The sequence below is a fragment of the Dermacentor albipictus genome, chromosome 1 (genome assembly GCF_038994185.2).
Source record: "Dermacentor albipictus isolate Rhodes 1998 colony chromosome 1, USDA_Dalb.pri_finalv2, whole genome shotgun sequence".
Classification (NCBI taxonomy): domain Eukaryota; kingdom Metazoa; phylum Arthropoda; class Arachnida; order Ixodida; family Ixodidae; genus Dermacentor; species Dermacentor albipictus.
This window is the reverse complement of record NC_091821.1, coordinates 364,462,266-364,479,534: the sequence shown is the minus strand read 5'-3', so window position 1 is coordinate 364,479,534 and position 17,269 is coordinate 364,462,266. Positions and strand designations below refer to the sequence as shown.

The window sequence follows — 17,269 nt, the reverse complement described above, 5'->3', positions numbered from 1 at the left end:
TTCGAAGCAATTGCTTTCCACTTGTTTGTTGGATGCATGGTAAGCTTCTAGCAGCAGCATTTACTACACAAAGCCAGGGGCGCCTAGCAACTCAAGGTGCTGCCCGTGTACATTGTATTGTACTGTTGCGCATAGTATTGTGGTTACAGCTGGTATCAATTTTTATTGTACACTGCCATACTGACATACCCACAGGAAGAGAGGACTTCGGTGGCTTGAGTATGTCTATCCTCTCAAGATCATTCGCAAGAGTTTCTAAATTATGCAGTTTGAAGATGCAGGGCCTGGCAAACTATTCAGTAATATGAGAAAAAAAAAATTAGTTTGAAATATTGATACAGCACTTGCTTTTTGTGGGGTGTTAAGCTTTCTTTGTGCTTGCACATGCTTTTGCCAGGTTTTGGACATCTGAGGCAAAGTTTTTCATAACAGAGGTGCTACCACATCTTTAAACTTGTGCAGGTATAACATACTAGTTTTTTCTGGCTGCATCCCAGTTGGGCTGGATTTTGTACAGTCTGGCAGATGCTGTTGCTGTGCCTGGCATTGTGGGCCCTTCCACTTCGCCGCTTTTTGTTTGTTTGGGTCTGGCCATGATGCGCGCTCACTTGACACCCCGCCATGCTTCCAAAATAGCAGCGCTCCCCTGCCCTTTTGGTCCCTTCCCCTGCTGCACCCCTCCCCCTTTGACAGCCCTCGCCTCCATCCCAGCCTTGGTTGCCCTGCTTTTCGAAACTGCTTTCACGGCTAGAACCCAGTTTCAAAGCCAGCAGGCAGCCACCCGCTTAGCCTCTCCATCCACCAGTTTCCTTCTGTCGGCGAGTCTCCATGCAGCGATGCTGCGTCGTACGCTGAGCCCGCGCGCAGACAGCTCTTTCGGAGTTCTGCAGAAGTGACCTAGTGTTCACCCTACTACTTGTGCTGGGTGCACAAGGTTTTGGTGTCAGACGTGTACTAGAAAAGGAGCCTTCAAGTGTTTTCCCGACAGGTACGGCCAGGCTTCGCACCTTTAATCCTTCCTTATTCTGGTCTCTTCGTAGTCATAATTGATACCTCACTCCATCAGAAAGTGAGTACCCTAGTAGCAGATGTGGTAGAAGTAATGGTTTGTTTCCTGCTTTTGTCATTTAACAAAATTTCCATCTTCTTATAGAAGTAGCACAAGATGACAAGTACTTTGGTACGGTCATATTTCTATGTTGCTAAAGCTGCCTTTGACCACTCTTGTTCTATGACCAGCTCATAACATCACTTATTCTAGGATGAACACGTTAGCTAAAACATCATAACAGATTTTGACGTGTCCCCCATGAGAGCTTGATTCCTGAACTTCCCTGTTATAGCCGTCCCAATGCAGTTTAGAAAAATGCCTTGGCAGCTTGCCTTTAGACTTGTGGTGGTTCTGCGAGTTTCCAGCTTCCTTATAGCCATCTTACCTGTTGCCATCTAGTTGGGCTCCTTACTACTGCTTGAAATAGTAAACTGTGTTGAAAACCACTTCGGAATGAGGGTTCAGTTGTGCAGCTAGTTTCATTCAAATGTTCGTGTGTCTGTCTGCATGTGTGATGAATGTGTGCACTGAATGTTTGTCATTTTCTGTTCAAATTTCAGTGATCTTGAATGCTTGCAATGTGGACACAGTAGCGTTTCTCGGAGCGGGCTCATGAAGATTCTAATGTTTCCTGTTTGTATTGCTTTTACTTTCAGTAGCCTGATCTACTCAAAAAGCATTCATTGCATAATGCTATTTTCCTTTCCCTAATGGCTTGCCATTTTTCTTCTGTTTTTCCAGTACTTGACTTCTGTTTCACTCATTGATAGCTGTGCTACTAGACTGGCTCTGATGAGGAATGATCAGTGAACCTGTATTGCATAACTTGTCATATTGTATTAGTAGCATGACAAAGGTACCAGCTGGTACAAGACGATTGTTTGCACGTAGGCCAGCTGCAGTCGCGCCGACCTGGTGCTTCGGGCGATTCGAAGCCGGCGTGTGATGAGAAGGCCCCGTCTGGTCATGCTGCAGAAGACCAGGCTGAGAACATTGTTCCTCATGTGAGTTTCTCGCATTTCAAAGAGGAGTTTCACTTGCTGCTAATGCTGCACTGTGGCCATGTATTTGGCTGTCTGGTACTGTGACGTTGGCAATCCTTACTGCTGAGCTTGGGTACTAATCAGCCTCTACTCAAGTGCTAAGGTACGACTACATAAGTCTTTTTGCTGACAGCTTGCACAAACCTTCCTGGCACACATGGTATGGGACATACTGCAGGGTTCATTGCTTTTTATTGCTTGTGAACGTGAAAAGTACAGCAGGGTGTACACCTGCAAGCAAGGAATTGTTATTGGTAGTTGCTGTTCATTTTGCAAGGAATGGTTCAACTTTTGATGAACTAGATTATTTGCCATTAAGTGCCCTCAATGAGATCTGCTATAACGTCTTTTGTGCAAGGTGTGTGCATGTTGCATATCTACACACCTGTTGTTTCTTCTTGTTTCTTCTTCTTTTTTTCATCACAGTGAAGTTGAAAAACTTGAATTTTTTGAATGAAACAGGACAATGAGCATATAGTTGTATTCATATGCGATGACCAGTTAATAACCACTTTGTGGCGTGTCAAAACGTGAATCTGGTGCAGGTAATTGTAGCCCCTGTGTGGCACTGTTACCACTGCGTTCTTTCTTTATAAAAAAAAATTATTAAAGTGTCACAGCTGTCATTCCCACAGCTGCCACAATGTTCTTACTTTTCTTAAGACTGCTAATGGAGCGACAGAATGCCACCATTTTCCTATGTTCAGAGTGCTTACTGTACTGCCAGATAATGTATTGTATTTGGTTCACAAGCAGCAACGTTGCCTCTAGCACTTAGTTTACAGCTGCCTTAACTTCCAAACATGACATACAAGTGAGATGTCAGCATGCATAAACCTAGTGTTTTTATTATGGTGGTACCCTTTATGGTGGCAAGGTGTAAAGCATAGTGCACAGTTAACGGGTACACCCAAGTAATAAAGCGATTTTAATTGGAGCATTTGTTTGCCTTTATTCGAATGGAGGGGCTGATATAATGAATTAGATTTTCATTTATACATAAAATTTTTCTTGATATTTTATGTTATATCTTGGTGATAATCGATGGCAGAATACTAACAGCATGTTCTCTTTGACAGAAGACCATACTGTATATTTAATACGATCTATAGGACTCCTTGGATGTACACCAACTGTCTTGCCAATTATTATACCAGTTGGGCCCTGTCTTTGGCTCGCTCTACATATTCAGCACTTGCTATAATTGCGCTGTCACCTTTTTGTATGACAGGTGAGCCCACAGCCAGGTGGCAAGCAATTGGACGCTTTTGACACATTTGGTGAGGAAGAGCCAAGTTGCAGCAATACTTTGTCAGGAGAGGAAGAGTCTCAAGCCACTGCTTTCAACAAGCACTGCTCAGTGCTCCCTGATGTTCCATGCAACAAGGGAGAGCCAACATCGCCAAAAGTGTTCAGCGTGACCTTTCACACGACCTCGACATCGTACCTGCAGCCTTCTGATAGACCGACCTCTAGTTCCAAAAGTGCTGTTGCCAAAGTGCAACTGCCTAGTGTTAGTGTAGCGATTGACACCAGCTGCTTGTCCGAAAGTTCAAACCAGTTCACAAAGCCAGAAGTGCTTAGGCCCTGGACAAAGTTGTACTCTCCTGTAAAGCAGCCACCATTGACAACGAGAGCTCCAAGTACCACTGCGACAGGTTTGAATGTTCCTGTAGAGAGCAAGCCTGCTGCCTTGGAAAGCTCGTCTCCTATCATTGGGAGTCAAGAAAAGCTACAACCACAGACGCATCACACTCTAACGCTAGATAGAATCTTAGTAGGTACTGAAAGCTGTGGGACAGTGCAGTCCAGTCTAGGTTCAAGTTTGTGCAGCGACCTTGCTTCTCATCCACAGAGCAGTGTTCAAGTGGGGCCACCAAGAAAGGAATTAGACTTGCTTGCAACTGAACAGCCAAGTTTCCAGCTCGAAGCCTCAGAAAGAAGTAAAAGTCTGCTTGGGGAGGCAGAATTTGAGAAAGCACAAGTTTCTTGTGAGGGCGAGATAACCGTTGAGACAAAGCTCGAAGAATTGAACCTTCAAAAAAAGAGTGAGTGGAGTGCCTCATTTTCAGAGTCCGTACACAGCATTTTGAAAGCCAACGCAAGGGAAGACGACAAACCACGCCACTCTATTCTTAAGAATCGCTCAAGCAGCTCGGAAGAGAGAGACCACTCTCCCGAGCTTCACTCCATCCTCAAAAGCAAGGAGGACATTGCCAAGCCAGAGGACACTGCCAAGCCTAAGCCAATTCTCAAGAAGCACGAGGACACGTGCATCCATAGTGAGCCAAAACCCATCCTCAAGCGCAAGTCTGTCGACGAGGATGCTGAGGAACGCCTGAAGCCCATACTCAAAAACCAGCAGCAGAGGCGTTGGAGCCACGAGCATTCCCCGGAAAAAGGAGACGCCATTGTTGTGCGAAGGAGGTCTCACTCCACGGAACTTGAAACCAAACCCGTGCTCAGTTTTGTGGAAACTGCTGCAAATGCTGTTGCAGTACGGACTGGTGTAGAAGAAAATCCTGAACCTTGCAGGCCTGCAGAGTGTGTTGTGGTAGAATCCTTGACTCCACAAGGGGGACATTCAGTGTCAGAGTCCAAGGTTGTGAGCTGTCCCCCATTGGACAGCGCTTTGGGAACTCGTGGCGCTGGTTTTCAGGCTGACGGCTCGCCACACAGAGCGGCAGTTCAAGAGGTTGTCCTCAAAAGGGACAGGCCCATCACATTGAGGTCTCCGTAAGTATAAAGCTTTGTTCCCAGTATACATTTTGAACATAATTGTAATCTTAAAAGGAAGAAAATGTGAGGCGCTCGTCAACTGGGCTTGGTACTAAAAATAATATGCTTGTTTATTCTCCAGGTTGGTCATTTGATTATTCATTTGCAGCTTCATCTAAATTAACATCACACTAGAAAACTACAAAGCTACAAAAGTTTGTGCCGGCAGAGACACTCTTTTTGTATTTAAAATTTCCTGTAGTTGCTTTTGCGCTGCAGGAAATTTGATAAGTGACAAAACTTAGCTTGCTTAAGAAATGCTAATTTCATTGCTTTTGCATTATAGCAGAATGCTTTGGGAGGCAGCAGTGAAGGCTGACAAGTATAGCGGGGCAGAAGTAGGCTATGGCAGGTGCACTGCCGCTCATTGTGACATAAGGCCAATGTGTATGACTAATGAAAATATCTTGCTCGTGTAATGTAAACTTGGCGCATACAGCTACTGTCGACTTTCCATAATTCCCTCTTTAAAGGTGGCCAATATTCTTGTTTCAGCTAGAATTGTTCCAAGGTGAATAAATATCTCGCTGGTCAGAATTAAATTATCCTATACAAACGGTATATGGGCACAGACAACTTTGTACAAAATACACGACTGAGAACCTGGCTACTCCTGAGCATCATGGCTGAAATATTAGTTCTCGTGCTTGCACATGCCGGGTATTGTATTTAGGTGTGTACACATGACAAAGTTCATGGTGCAATTCTGTAGAACTGTCCATGTATATGCTAACTACTCTGGATACTAAAGGTAGACTCGTAAGATTATTTACACCTTAGAAATAGCCTCCCACCAGCCATCTCTGGCCATGCCACTCTTCCTGCAGAAGCCATAGGGTTTGAGTTGAGTGCTTTTCTTGAACTAGCTGGCTTGGTATGCACTGAAAATGTAGCAGGCTGATTAAAGCTTTTCCCGTTCAATGAAATTCACCATAATTTTCGATTGTCTGAATTATGAGTTGGCTCAAATCATAGATGTTCTCAGAAATTAACCAAGCCGCAAGTTGATGCATGAGCTACAGATAATGCGCCTTTCCAAGAAGGCTCACTTGAATTACTATTCCATGAAGTCTTGGCTTGGCAAGCAAATTTGTAATGGAAGCCTGAATTTCACATTATTTGTTGTTGTGGTGACCAGCTTAATATTGGCTTTGTAGTTTTTCTGAAGTATTATCATCATGAGCGTAGCCAAATACTTTTTGTGTTTTTTAGTAATTGTACATTTCAGGGAACTTCAGGCATTTGGTTGGCTGGCACAATACAAAGAGATTCCACTTCACACTTTATGACAAGCAGGAAAAGGTTTTATGCATCGTCTCCCATGCAGCTCCTATCAAAGCATGGTGTGGATGCTAGCCCTGAATTACAAATTCTGAAGTTAAGATATGAATGGAGCATACATTCATGTGCAGTGGAGTCTGTTGGTTAGAGTTAAATTGAAAAATCTGTTTTCTTTGTCAGCAGTTATACTTTGCTTGCATTAAAGTAATGGAACCACATCTCTTGACTTTTCTACAGGTTTGTGCTGTGTGTGTCACGTGTTTGGAAAGATGTTTGCATAGCTTGCATTTGTGCTTCCAGCAGAACTTTTGATGCCATTGCAGGCCACTTGCTGGATTTTCCGGCAGCACGTCTTCACCAGAAGAGAAAAGATACTTCAGGCGAAATGCATCCTGCTACAAGACCCAGCCTGTAACAGCCAGCGAGATCAAGGCTACAGATAAGTATGTGCTATTTTCCCTGTGGCATTTCTTGTTTGAAAAATGCTTCAGAAGTGTCTGTGTCATCTGACAGGACAACTTCAACTGGCAGTGTGTTCATTCTATGTAGCAATTTGAGACTGGGCCCTTTTTTACTCTTATTTGATAGCGAACCAGTTACGCATGTTTGCCACAACTAATGCCCCCAGGTTGATGTTGTTGAGAAATAACAAGAATTCTTACTCCATCACTTTGTGTTATAACTTTGCCGAAAAAGTATAGCCAAACAGTCAAACCAACTACAGCATTCACAAAAATAATTTTGCTTATTTTAGCTTGTTTCAGTTGCATCAAGTGTGGCCTGAAGTCTGCCACTTACAAATGTTGTACCAACTGGCAAGGTGCCATACTTTTTTTCTTCTGCTATCATGTTGGGTGCGGTGTCAAGTGTGCACTATTTTACTCACTGAGTTAGAAGAACAACACAAAAATAGTGGATTGTCACATCACCACACTAGTGTGGACAGGCGGTCAGTGGCACGAATAAAAATGTACGTAATGGTGCTTCGTTGCCAGAAAAATGTGCCCGTATTGCTCAGTGGGCTGTGTTAACTGCACAGGGTGGGAGAAATGAATTGCAAGACACAGCAGCTTCATGTTGCTACCCACCAAATGGCCTCTCTAAGTCAAGTGCACATCGAAATCTTAAAAAAAAAAAAAAACTTATTTGCAAATTTTTATTATTTCATTGTAAAATTTTTCATTTTTAAGGACTGTTTATCAGTCATATTGACTATTTTACAATATTTGTCCACATAACTGCAAGACTAACTTCAAGAGAATGTGGATAGTTTCCAACATTTCTCTTCTTTTTTTTTAGCCTGATTTCCGAACTCTCTCGATTCTTAAATCTACCGACAGCATTATTACTCTCTCGTAGAACAAACGTATCATGACTACCGAAATTTTGGCCATTAGGTGAACAAAAATACCCGTGTGCTTAGATTTAGGATGACGTTACGGAACCCTAGGTAGTTCAAATTTCGGGAGTCTCCCACTATTGCAGGCCTTATAGTCAGATTGTGGTCTTGGCATGCAAAACCCCATAATTTAATTTTTTTTTTTAGTTACGTGAATATTTCACAAACTAGCTTGAACATTTCCGAGAGTACTGTTTCCGTATCACTACTGAACAAGTCTGCAAAAATTTCTTTAAATAAGCAGTCATGTGACTAATCAAGCAATTTTGAGTATATTTCACCATGTTCTAGTTTCTTTTTTTTTTTGCTTTGACAGTAGTACTTTTCATATTTTAAGGCTGGTAAGTCTGCTTAGGCTACATACTTGTACAGTTCTCAGTTCTAGCAGTGATAAATAAATTGCAGCCTTGCTCATGGTGGAAGATGTGGCAGTAGTGCAATGGCATGGTTAAAAATATTTCTCTTGCTAAAGGACAGCCACTGTGTACGTAAATCACATGCTCAATACGCTTTATGCGTAAAATTTATTCAGTGAATTGCATTTACAGTATCATGGTACATTGAGACTTCTGCCAGGACTGAAAACCTGGGAGGGAATTTATTGGCGAAGGCATTAAGACAGGACTTGGAAGGAGTTAATTATAGCGTAGTTGTTAAAGAAAACATTATCAAGTAACTTGTATTACCACCTTTGCCTTTATGGTGTTCTAAACAATGTGCGCTTTTTTATCATAGCTTTAATTTTCTCTTTTGCTGCACAATCCAATTCGTTTTGTGCACAGTGGTTTTGGGTTACAACACACTCGTTGTATTATAAGTACATGTGATGCACTGCCTTAGTGGTTGCAGTACTCTTGAGCCAAGCGCAATACTGTGCTTTGAATCTTTACCCTTGCTTTCACATTGCGAAACATGCGAAAGGCTAAAATACTTGTGCTGAAACTAGGGCACCTGTCATGTGGTCAGCTCAGCTAGTTTATCTGTCAAAAGAAATAGCCCAAGGCAGGCAGCTCTTCCAGGTTTGATGCTTGAATGAGCATGAATTCTTGTTTATTGAACTGCAGAGTCAAAGCTGCCTGTAGGGATTTCATATACAGCTTATTGCTACTTTCAGCTCGGCACAATCTTTGCCCTCTGTAAACCTGCTTCTACATTGCGCATTTCTGCAGAACTCTGTTTAACTCAGTATTGTAAACAATAACCTGGAACTCTTCAGTCTCCTCTGCATCCTCGATGTAGCTTTCTCATGTAAAAGCAATTGTTGCCGAATTTTCTACGTGTATGTGTGTGTGTGTGTGCATGCATGCTTGCTTGCCTGCTTGCAGGTATGTATAAAATTCCATCTCTTTGCACACAGCCTGGAGTCTGTGCGGTCCTTTCGCAATCTGGTGCTGAAGGAAGCATCGTTAAGCATCTTCAACAAGGAAGCCTTAAGGCAGGATCCGCAGGCGTACAGCAAGAAACCGGAATTCCCACTGCCTTACAGCCCACCTTCCAAAAGCACCCGTCAGCAGCGAGAACGCAGACGTACCCTGCCAGTTACATCGGAAGAGCTGGAGGAGGCAATCAAGATGGATGCTGCGTAAGTGTACCTGCACTAGTAAGCCTTTATACATTGCATGGAGCCATATTGTGGCAACATTGCTTTTGCCTGTACTTTTTAGTGAAACTTCCTATGCCTGTAATTTCCTTGAGCAGGTGGAATTAACCTTCCCACAGGGCAGTTGTTTGGCAATAATACTGTTGCAGATATTTTCCAAGTGTGAAAAAGTAATTAAAAAATGGAAACATTATTGGAGACATTACCTGCTGTGGTGGCTTAGCGTCTGTGGCATTGCACTGCTAAGATTGAGGTCGCTCTGTCAAATCCTGTCTATGGTGGCCTGTTTACTGTGCATAGTAATATAAAGAACCCCAGGTAGTCGGAATTAATGCGGAGTCCCAGGTTATGGCATGCCTCCTAAATTCTAGTGTTTTACCTGACAAAACCACAATCTAATGAACTTTTCAATTAAGTAGCCATACTGCTGAATTATGGTAGGTTGGCTGATTTCATTTGTGAAACTGCAAATATGTGAGGTCTAAGTGCAACCAAATGCTTGTTATCCAAGGAGACAAGAAATTGCTTGGCTGCGAATAGGTAATTGTAGACAAGACTAAACATGCATTGTAAGATGTAAAAAGGCAAGTCTGGGCACATCTCTGGGTTCTTTTCGCACCTTGAGAAATGCCAAACATGTTAAAAATAACTTTAGGTCACTACATCATCACCTGGGCATTTCAAGCACAAAATTGAAAACTCTGAAAAGGAAATTTGCCCTATTTTTCTTGCAGATAAATTTTGCTTCCTTCAACTTTTTCATTCCCATGTATATACAGGTCAATCAACAGTGATAAATGACAATGCTATATTCTGTACACCAGGAAAAGGGCCTTTAGAATTGGCTTTGGTCTTGTTTCGACGATTAAACAGATTTTTGATGCAACATTTGCTAAATTGTGGTGCGCACAGTGTAAAAATTACTCTGGCATATGCTTTCTGTCACTCCCGAAATGTGTGCACCTTGGTATTACCACAGGATTACAGAAATGACACTACATTGATCAATGAATTCACAGCGCTGAAGGGCAATAATTGGAAGAAGTTGGCAGCTGGTAGTCGGCTGATATGTTTAGTTATCATTTCTTAAGCCTCTTCAAAAAGTGCATTTCTCATGTGCACTTCTATGTCTGCTGCGTGTTCAACATGTAGCACTGCGAATTTTCGCACTGTGTAGAACAATTGTAGTTCTAAAAAGCTTCAGCCTCGGGCAGTTGTTCAGAATTGGGCTTCTCCAGCTGCTGCTGGCTTGACACTGAAAAATAGCTTTTTAATAGAAGGCCATTACCAGAACTTCACCACAAACCAGAAAAATGCAAAAGAGACCGAACTGCAAACTGTGCTATTTGGAGTGCGAAGTTAAACAAAAAAGTAGTTTGCAAAATATGCAGTATGCCTTTGCCTCATGAGGTTGAAGAATGCCTTCACTGTATGTCATGGGCACTGGAAGGACTAATCTTTTGTGTTGTGTACCCATAGAGCAGTTGTATGATTATATTCTTTAGGGAAGTTTTCATACAACATATATCCTAAATTTTTTGACAGATTCTTTTTTTTTTTTTGCAGATGTATCTATTTTTTTATAGTTCCTTTCAAGTGGCCACAAAAGTGTCAGCTCTAGAAATTTTTGTTTCGCATGTATTAAATATTTTTATTGGAACTACATACTTGGGAAGGCCAACCATCTTTCTACAGTTACATGTATGGCACTGCCTAAGGCAACATCACTTTAACCCCTGAAAAGTGATATCTCTGTGGTACCAAAGAAGTTGGTGTAGTAACACCCACTTAGCAGGTACCACTATTACATTGTCATGTTCTGTTTTTTGCAGTGGTCAGAAAAGAGTACCAAGCCCTGTACAAACTGTTGATGCAACCAAAGATGACTCTTCGGATCCCAGCAAGCTTAGTGTGGCTGCGAAGGTGTCAATGTTCAAGAAGTCAGCCGTGCTAGATGCTACCCGAAATGGTGCAGAGCGTAAACGACCAGCACGGTTCACTGTTGCCGAGCGCCGCCTGCGCTCCCAGACACAGCCTGTCACAACGGAGGAAGTGCAGTTGGCAGCCAAGGAGATCAAGGAACAGGATAAGCAGCCTGAAGTCAAGGAGGATGATCTGTCCAAGATGAGCCTGGCTGAAAAGCTCAAGATGTTCAACCAGAAGGTGAGCTGCGTTACTTTCTCTGTCCCTTGGCAAAGGAAACATGGGCTACTGTCTTCAGTCTGTCAATAAGTTATGACTGATTGATTGGCTGGTTGATTGATTGGTTCATCGGTTGAATGACTGAGTAATGGTGTTTAGCATCCTGAAGGAGTACCATGGCTATGAGATGCTGAGTGGGGAGCTCCAGATTAATCTTGATTGCCTGGTGTTCTGCAACATTTTGCGTACTAAAGTTTTTGTGCATTTATTCCCCATCAAAATGTGGCTCGCCTATTGCAAAATGCCATTGCCACAGAGCCATCCTAAGAAGTCATCATTTTTCTTACCTGTGGTGAATTGTGCTCGTGGTACCACTTCACTCGAGTATGATAAACCCCCTGCATCACAGTACTAAATATTTACATTACCTCAGGAATTGAACACAGTAGCATAGAAATTGTTTTAAAGGGTCTGAAAACCAATTTTCATGGTACCAATCTTTTTTTTGTGCAAGGGAAAGCTTGCCAGTCAGCGTTTAATCATGAAGTGGTAACACAGAAAACACTGTGGAACATTTCTCGGAATATTTTGATCTGCAGTGAAGTTGCAGTCATTCACTGGAGGCATTCTGAAAACAGTGATAAGTGAGCGCGATAGCTATTATGCATTGCAGGAGGCAGACATGTGCGGCTGTAGCTGTAACAAAGTATTTTGTTTATCAAGCCGATGTTCCTGTAATTCACGTTTTTTGACATGTTAAATTATTTCTGCAATAATAGCTACATGCTTTCTTGATTTCCTGTCGGATTGCTTTGGTTATTAACTAGTCAAGAGTGTTTTTTAGCCACGCCAAGTTAAGTTCTCAAAAGCAATGCAACACTTTCACATATGATACGCAGTTTAGCGTATTGCTGTAGCCATGCGTGTGCTAATATTGTAGTGCTGGCACAAATTTATGGCACAACTAGCCGATGGCATTTGTATGTCACAGGGAGATTGCACAACACGGGGTCCTTATTTGCAAACTCGAGCACAAACAGAATGTGCGCTGCCATGCATTGTGGCATGCATGTGCCACTTGTTAACGTGGCGTATACTTCATAATAGGCTGTACTTAATAATAGCTCACTTACCTACAGTAATCTCGTATACTACAAAATTAGTGAACAAGGTATTCACCTAAAATCTGGTAAGGCAGACTTGAACTGTCACCGGCGTTTCTCTGGACAATTCTTCAGCAGGAAAAATATTCACTGAAAGAAACAATATTTTCAAGTGGGAATACAAACAACACCAAAAAAACCCTTCAAATTTTGGGTTAATGAAAACCAAAGATGCTGTACCCTGCTTTCTTGCTTACATCACAATTTTATGCATTTCATTACTAGCTGGTGCTCATTAATGCCAGGCAAATTTGCTAGTGTCCTGCTCTTATGCCCACAGGTCACCCTGGATGTGCTCACGCAAAAGCCACCCATGCGATCCAATAGTATGCGGCGATCTCTAGGGTCCAAGTCGTGCGCTGAACCTGCCGTGCCTGCGTTGGCCACACTTGGTGTGCCACTCAATCGTGTACGCTCGCATTCATCTCCTCCAGAAGACCCAGTGGAGCCTGCCCCTGGGACCATCCCGAAAGGCAAGTGCGGCTCTTGCATAGCAAGGGGTGCGACTCTGGTGCAGTGCTGGTGCAAGCTGAGGTGATAAAATATGGTGGAAATGTATGAAAAATCTGGAGGTAATAGCAAAATATTGTTATAAGAGTTTGCCGATGTCATTTTTCTAGCCTTGTGCATTATTTTAGTGTTTATACTAGTACTTTCCATTCATGAAAGACAACAGTTGGTCATGCCAAAAGCTTTTTGGCAGGCGGTGAAGTTAGAAGTTAAATAGAAGTTACTAGTTTGCATTAATGAGCATAGATTTTATTCAAGATGCACTATTCATTAATGATACACACTATGAGACATGCTAATGAAAAAGATAACCATAATTATTTGATTAACCCATTGGCATCCTGCATATACAGTTGTGTTTACATGTTGACGCTTATAGCAACTTCTGCAAGCCATAACTGAAGTGCAGCTTTAAATGCAATTAGCACAGCTGTGTAACTAGACTAATGTGAAAGATTGAACATGTACACAGGATAATAAATCTTCACAATTGAAAGAGGCATTCACTGCTTGTTTTCAATTTGGGGAAATACTTAGCATTTTAGAGAAGTCTCCAGAATCATTACGGTATCTCTATGAAAAGGTAATAAAGTTGAGCGTCTCCACAATGAACAACTCTACAGCGAACTCCTCTACAGTGAAATGACCTGTACGATGAAGGTATAATTCTGTCTTGGTTCTATTGTGATCTGGGCAATGCACAACAGTTACAATGAAGTGATCTGTGTAACAAACGATTTTGGAGATCCCAAGCACACCGATGTAAAGGCATTCGACTGTGTGTCCCTTTTCACAAAAGCTCCGTTATAAACAGGTATGTCCTGATAAGGCTAAGCCAAAATGATACATCAATTTTTGCACAGACTGTGGCCAGTAGATCTTCAAATTGTAGCATCACGTAAATGCCAAGTTCAAGGTTTTTGATGAGATCAGTAAAAGAGTGGAGTTCTCATGGGTGTTGCATAGCTACTTGTTATTTAGCTTTCAAAAATGTCTCGCTCTGCAGATGGCAAAATGAATGCTACCAGCGTTTTGTGTGCAAAATAGGCAGCCACTGGAAACATCCGTTTGTTCCATTAACATGAAGAAAAGTCTGAGGATTCCTAAACCCAGCTCTAGGTCTGTATGCATACTAATCTGTTGGTGTAGTAAAAGTCATCTGCTGTTGGGAGAAGCCTGCGCTATTGGTGTCCACACCTATAGCGCTGACCTTAAATGCAAGAGTGCTGGAAAGTTCTTGCTACCTTTAAGGAATTGTTGCAGCAACATGCCACTGATGGCTTACTAAAAATGGTTACAAGAGTGTATCTAAAAGGAAAGACCAGTTAATTGAATACTGCTTTGCTGCAAAGGCTGAATCATAATTATTTACCAAGTTTTTTCTTGTATTCAAAATTGCTGGTACGGTAGATGATTGACATGATGAAAACCCAAGTTTTTAGCAACTACCATTGCATTATTAGTAGGGCAAACCTGCTGCAAGAAAGCTTTCCATAGCTTCTTTGATTTTAACAAAAGTGCTTAAGATGCCACAGTTGCAGCACCCTTGCGAGCATTATCTTGGAGCTGATCACATAGTTTCAAATAGTTTTTCTTGTATCTGCTACATCTTCATTCCAAACAGGGTTATCAGCAAGGAGAGGGAGGTCAATGTGGTGCTTTTATTTTATTAAAAATAGTGAGATCGTAGTAGCTTTACCATAACTATATAACTCTGCTATACCTATCCATTGTAATAGTACTTGATAGAATAAATATTATCTAGTCAGTAGCATATATTGATGAGTAGTGAAAAAGGTAGCTAGGTCTACTTGTCACAAGATGTAAAATTTTTATTGGATGCAAGCCATCGCAGAGGTTTAAGCTACAACCATCTACAACCCTTCTAAGTTGCTTTCGGCACTTATTCTTGCACTGTGAAAGTGACGGCATGGTTGGTGATGTCTTTTATGATCTGTTGCTACCAGGGATTCTGAAGGTGCAAGTGGGACCCCAGCCTGTTGTCAAAAGCATATTGAAGCAGGACCAACATCAGGAAGTCAAGGAAGACGTCAAAGGCATCCTGAAACAAGAGCCTGTCTCGGATGCTGCACCTCCAACTCCCATGAAGCCCATTCTTAAGCCGGAGAAGCCCTCTGCCGAGTCTCCAAAAAGCTCCGGCAGCGAGTCATCCTCGGAGGACGAAGAAGAGGAGGAAGAGGAGTCGAGCTCTGAATCAAGCTCTGAATCGTCTAGCGAGGAAGGCAGTGAGACCGAGGACAAGAAAAAAATTCTTCTGGGTGGTCAGCGACATCTGGTGATTGCGCAGGGCTCTTCACCACAGGCTTCCCGCAAGGTCATCTCAAACCCGGCAGTCCAGAGGAAGCTCAATGCTTCACTGCGCCGCAAGGAGGAAGAGCGGTGAGGGGAAACTCATTTCTCTGATCTGACTCTCTTGCCTGCTTGTGGCATGTGGCATCTCTTCCATGTGGCAACTTCGGGGGTTCAAGTGCTGTCCAGTTGTAGAGAATGTTGCTCGTTTCCCTCTCAGTGCCTTACCCCTGCATGCTTGTGAAAAAGCCTGGTTTCTTCTTTATTTTTATTTTTCATTTTTGTTGCTGCTGCTGCTGCTAGTGGCTGTGAGCTGTGTTCTTGCTTCATATCCGAAGCTTCGTTATTCGAATGGTGCCTGCAAAGTTGTGATAGTTGCTTGGACATTGTTCCACTTTTGGCTTTGAACTGGGTGTGGCTTTCCCATGGCTAGACTGCTGATGTGTGGTGCTATTGTAGCCAGTGAGGTCATTCTTTTCTCTTTGATGTAAAGCATTGTTCTTTAGGTTGGAGCTTTTCTTGCTTGTCTTTTTTTTACTTTTTCGGCAGTCAACATGAGGTTTGACGAGTCGATTGATTTTATATATTCTATAGCTTGAGGGGGGTGAGCTTTAAAATAATATGTTGTAAGCCATTATACTTATTTTTAACAGTGGACTGCTGCTTGAAACTGGTTGTACAGTTTACTTCGTGCAATAAATTTTTACCTCATGGAGCCATCTTTTAGTCTGTGCTCCTTTATTACAAGAAAAAAAAAAAAGTAAGGCTGTGGCCTGCAGGTTGCAAGCAGCCGGCAGAACAAGATGTACATTTAGAAACTGTGTCAGGTATGTAACGGTGTGGCAAGTTAAATACAGCGATGAGCTTAATTACTTAGCAGTCTTTATTTAAACTGACAGCTTCAAGAATTCTTCAGTTAATTACTGCTTCATCAGCACTCGGAGATAGTGAATTAGCAGGTTAGGGGCAAGTTCATCTGGCCTCGTGGAGGTTGAAGACTGGGCGTGTTGGTATAGCATACAAGATGTTGAATTGCGAAAAATTTTGATGGTACAGATGAAACACACAACGAAGCACTACACGGAAGAGAAACGGTTGTCTTTCTGTTCTGTGTGTCCCATAAAAATGTTGCACAATTCAACATCTGACCTTGTGGACTGAGTGTCGAATTTGTTGCCAGTAAAACATACAGAACAACTTTATTGAATAACTCTCAATGGGTGGAGCCCCTAGAGAAGGGCCCCACTGGCTTCGCACGCAGTTTTGCTTGTCGGATTATGGCCCTTTGGACCTCTTCCTGTGAACTGGACAGCACCGCCTCCCATTGTGCACGCTCCATAATTTCAGAGTTTGTTTTTTTGAGTATATGCCGTGCATGTCCATGAGATGTTGTCTAAGGTTGGCGTGGCCCCGCACCATGGGCATGTGTCCGTATATCTTTCGGAATGAATTTTGTGGAGAATATGCAGGTTGTTATATGTATAGGTTTGCAGCTTTCTCCATATAATCTGTTCTTCCTTACTGAGATTCTTACCCGGGGGTGGTAGTTTCATTCAATTTCCTCTGTGATTGTTTAAAATTGCAGAGTAGTTCTGGTCAATTGGGATCAGGTCGTCAGAGGCGTCCTGTGAGCACCCGTGCTGTGTAGCATGCTCACGAGCTACTCTGTAGGCCTCTTCGTTTCCTCTGATTCCCTCATGACTGGGTACCCATAAAAGGTGAAGTCTGGCTCGGGGTTTTATATCTCGTATAATCCTATAGGCTGCGGTGCATACTTGTCCCCTGAGGTAGCTTCTGCATGCTGCTCGAGTCTGATAGGATCGTTATTTATTGTTGGTTTGGTTCCATCGCTTTGCTAGCAAGGGCTATTGGTGATTTCTTCTGCTTCCATGATAGTGGTGTTGCGAGTGGAGGCGCTAGTGATTTCTCTGCCCAAGTAGTCAGTGACGGCAGCTACCGTTCTTTCGTGCCTGCCTGGGTATCTTGCCGCGT

General features: G+C 42.6%; 1 protein-coding gene across 2 annotated transcripts in view; it reads left to right on the top strand.

Moving 5' to 3' along the window:
• LOC135911326 (supervillin-like) overlaps positions 1–17,269 on the top strand; it is a 174,012-nt gene that overhangs the window by 32,268 nt on the left and 124,475 nt on the right. For both annotated transcript variants that reach the window (XM_065443552.2, XM_065443553.2), the window contains exons 8-14: positions 1,943–2,055; positions 3,326–4,830; positions 6,477–6,596; positions 8,910–9,134; positions 10,985–11,315; positions 12,738–12,930; positions 14,935–15,367. In XM_065443552.2, the coding sequence (XP_065299624.2) occupies positions 1,943–2,055; positions 3,326–4,830; positions 6,477–6,596; positions 8,910–9,134; positions 10,985–11,315; positions 12,738–12,930; positions 14,935–15,367 (2,920 nt within the window). The remainder of the gene's footprint in view (positions 1–1,942; positions 2,056–3,325; positions 4,831–6,476; positions 6,597–8,909; positions 9,135–10,984; positions 11,316–12,737; positions 12,931–14,934; positions 15,368–17,269) is intronic.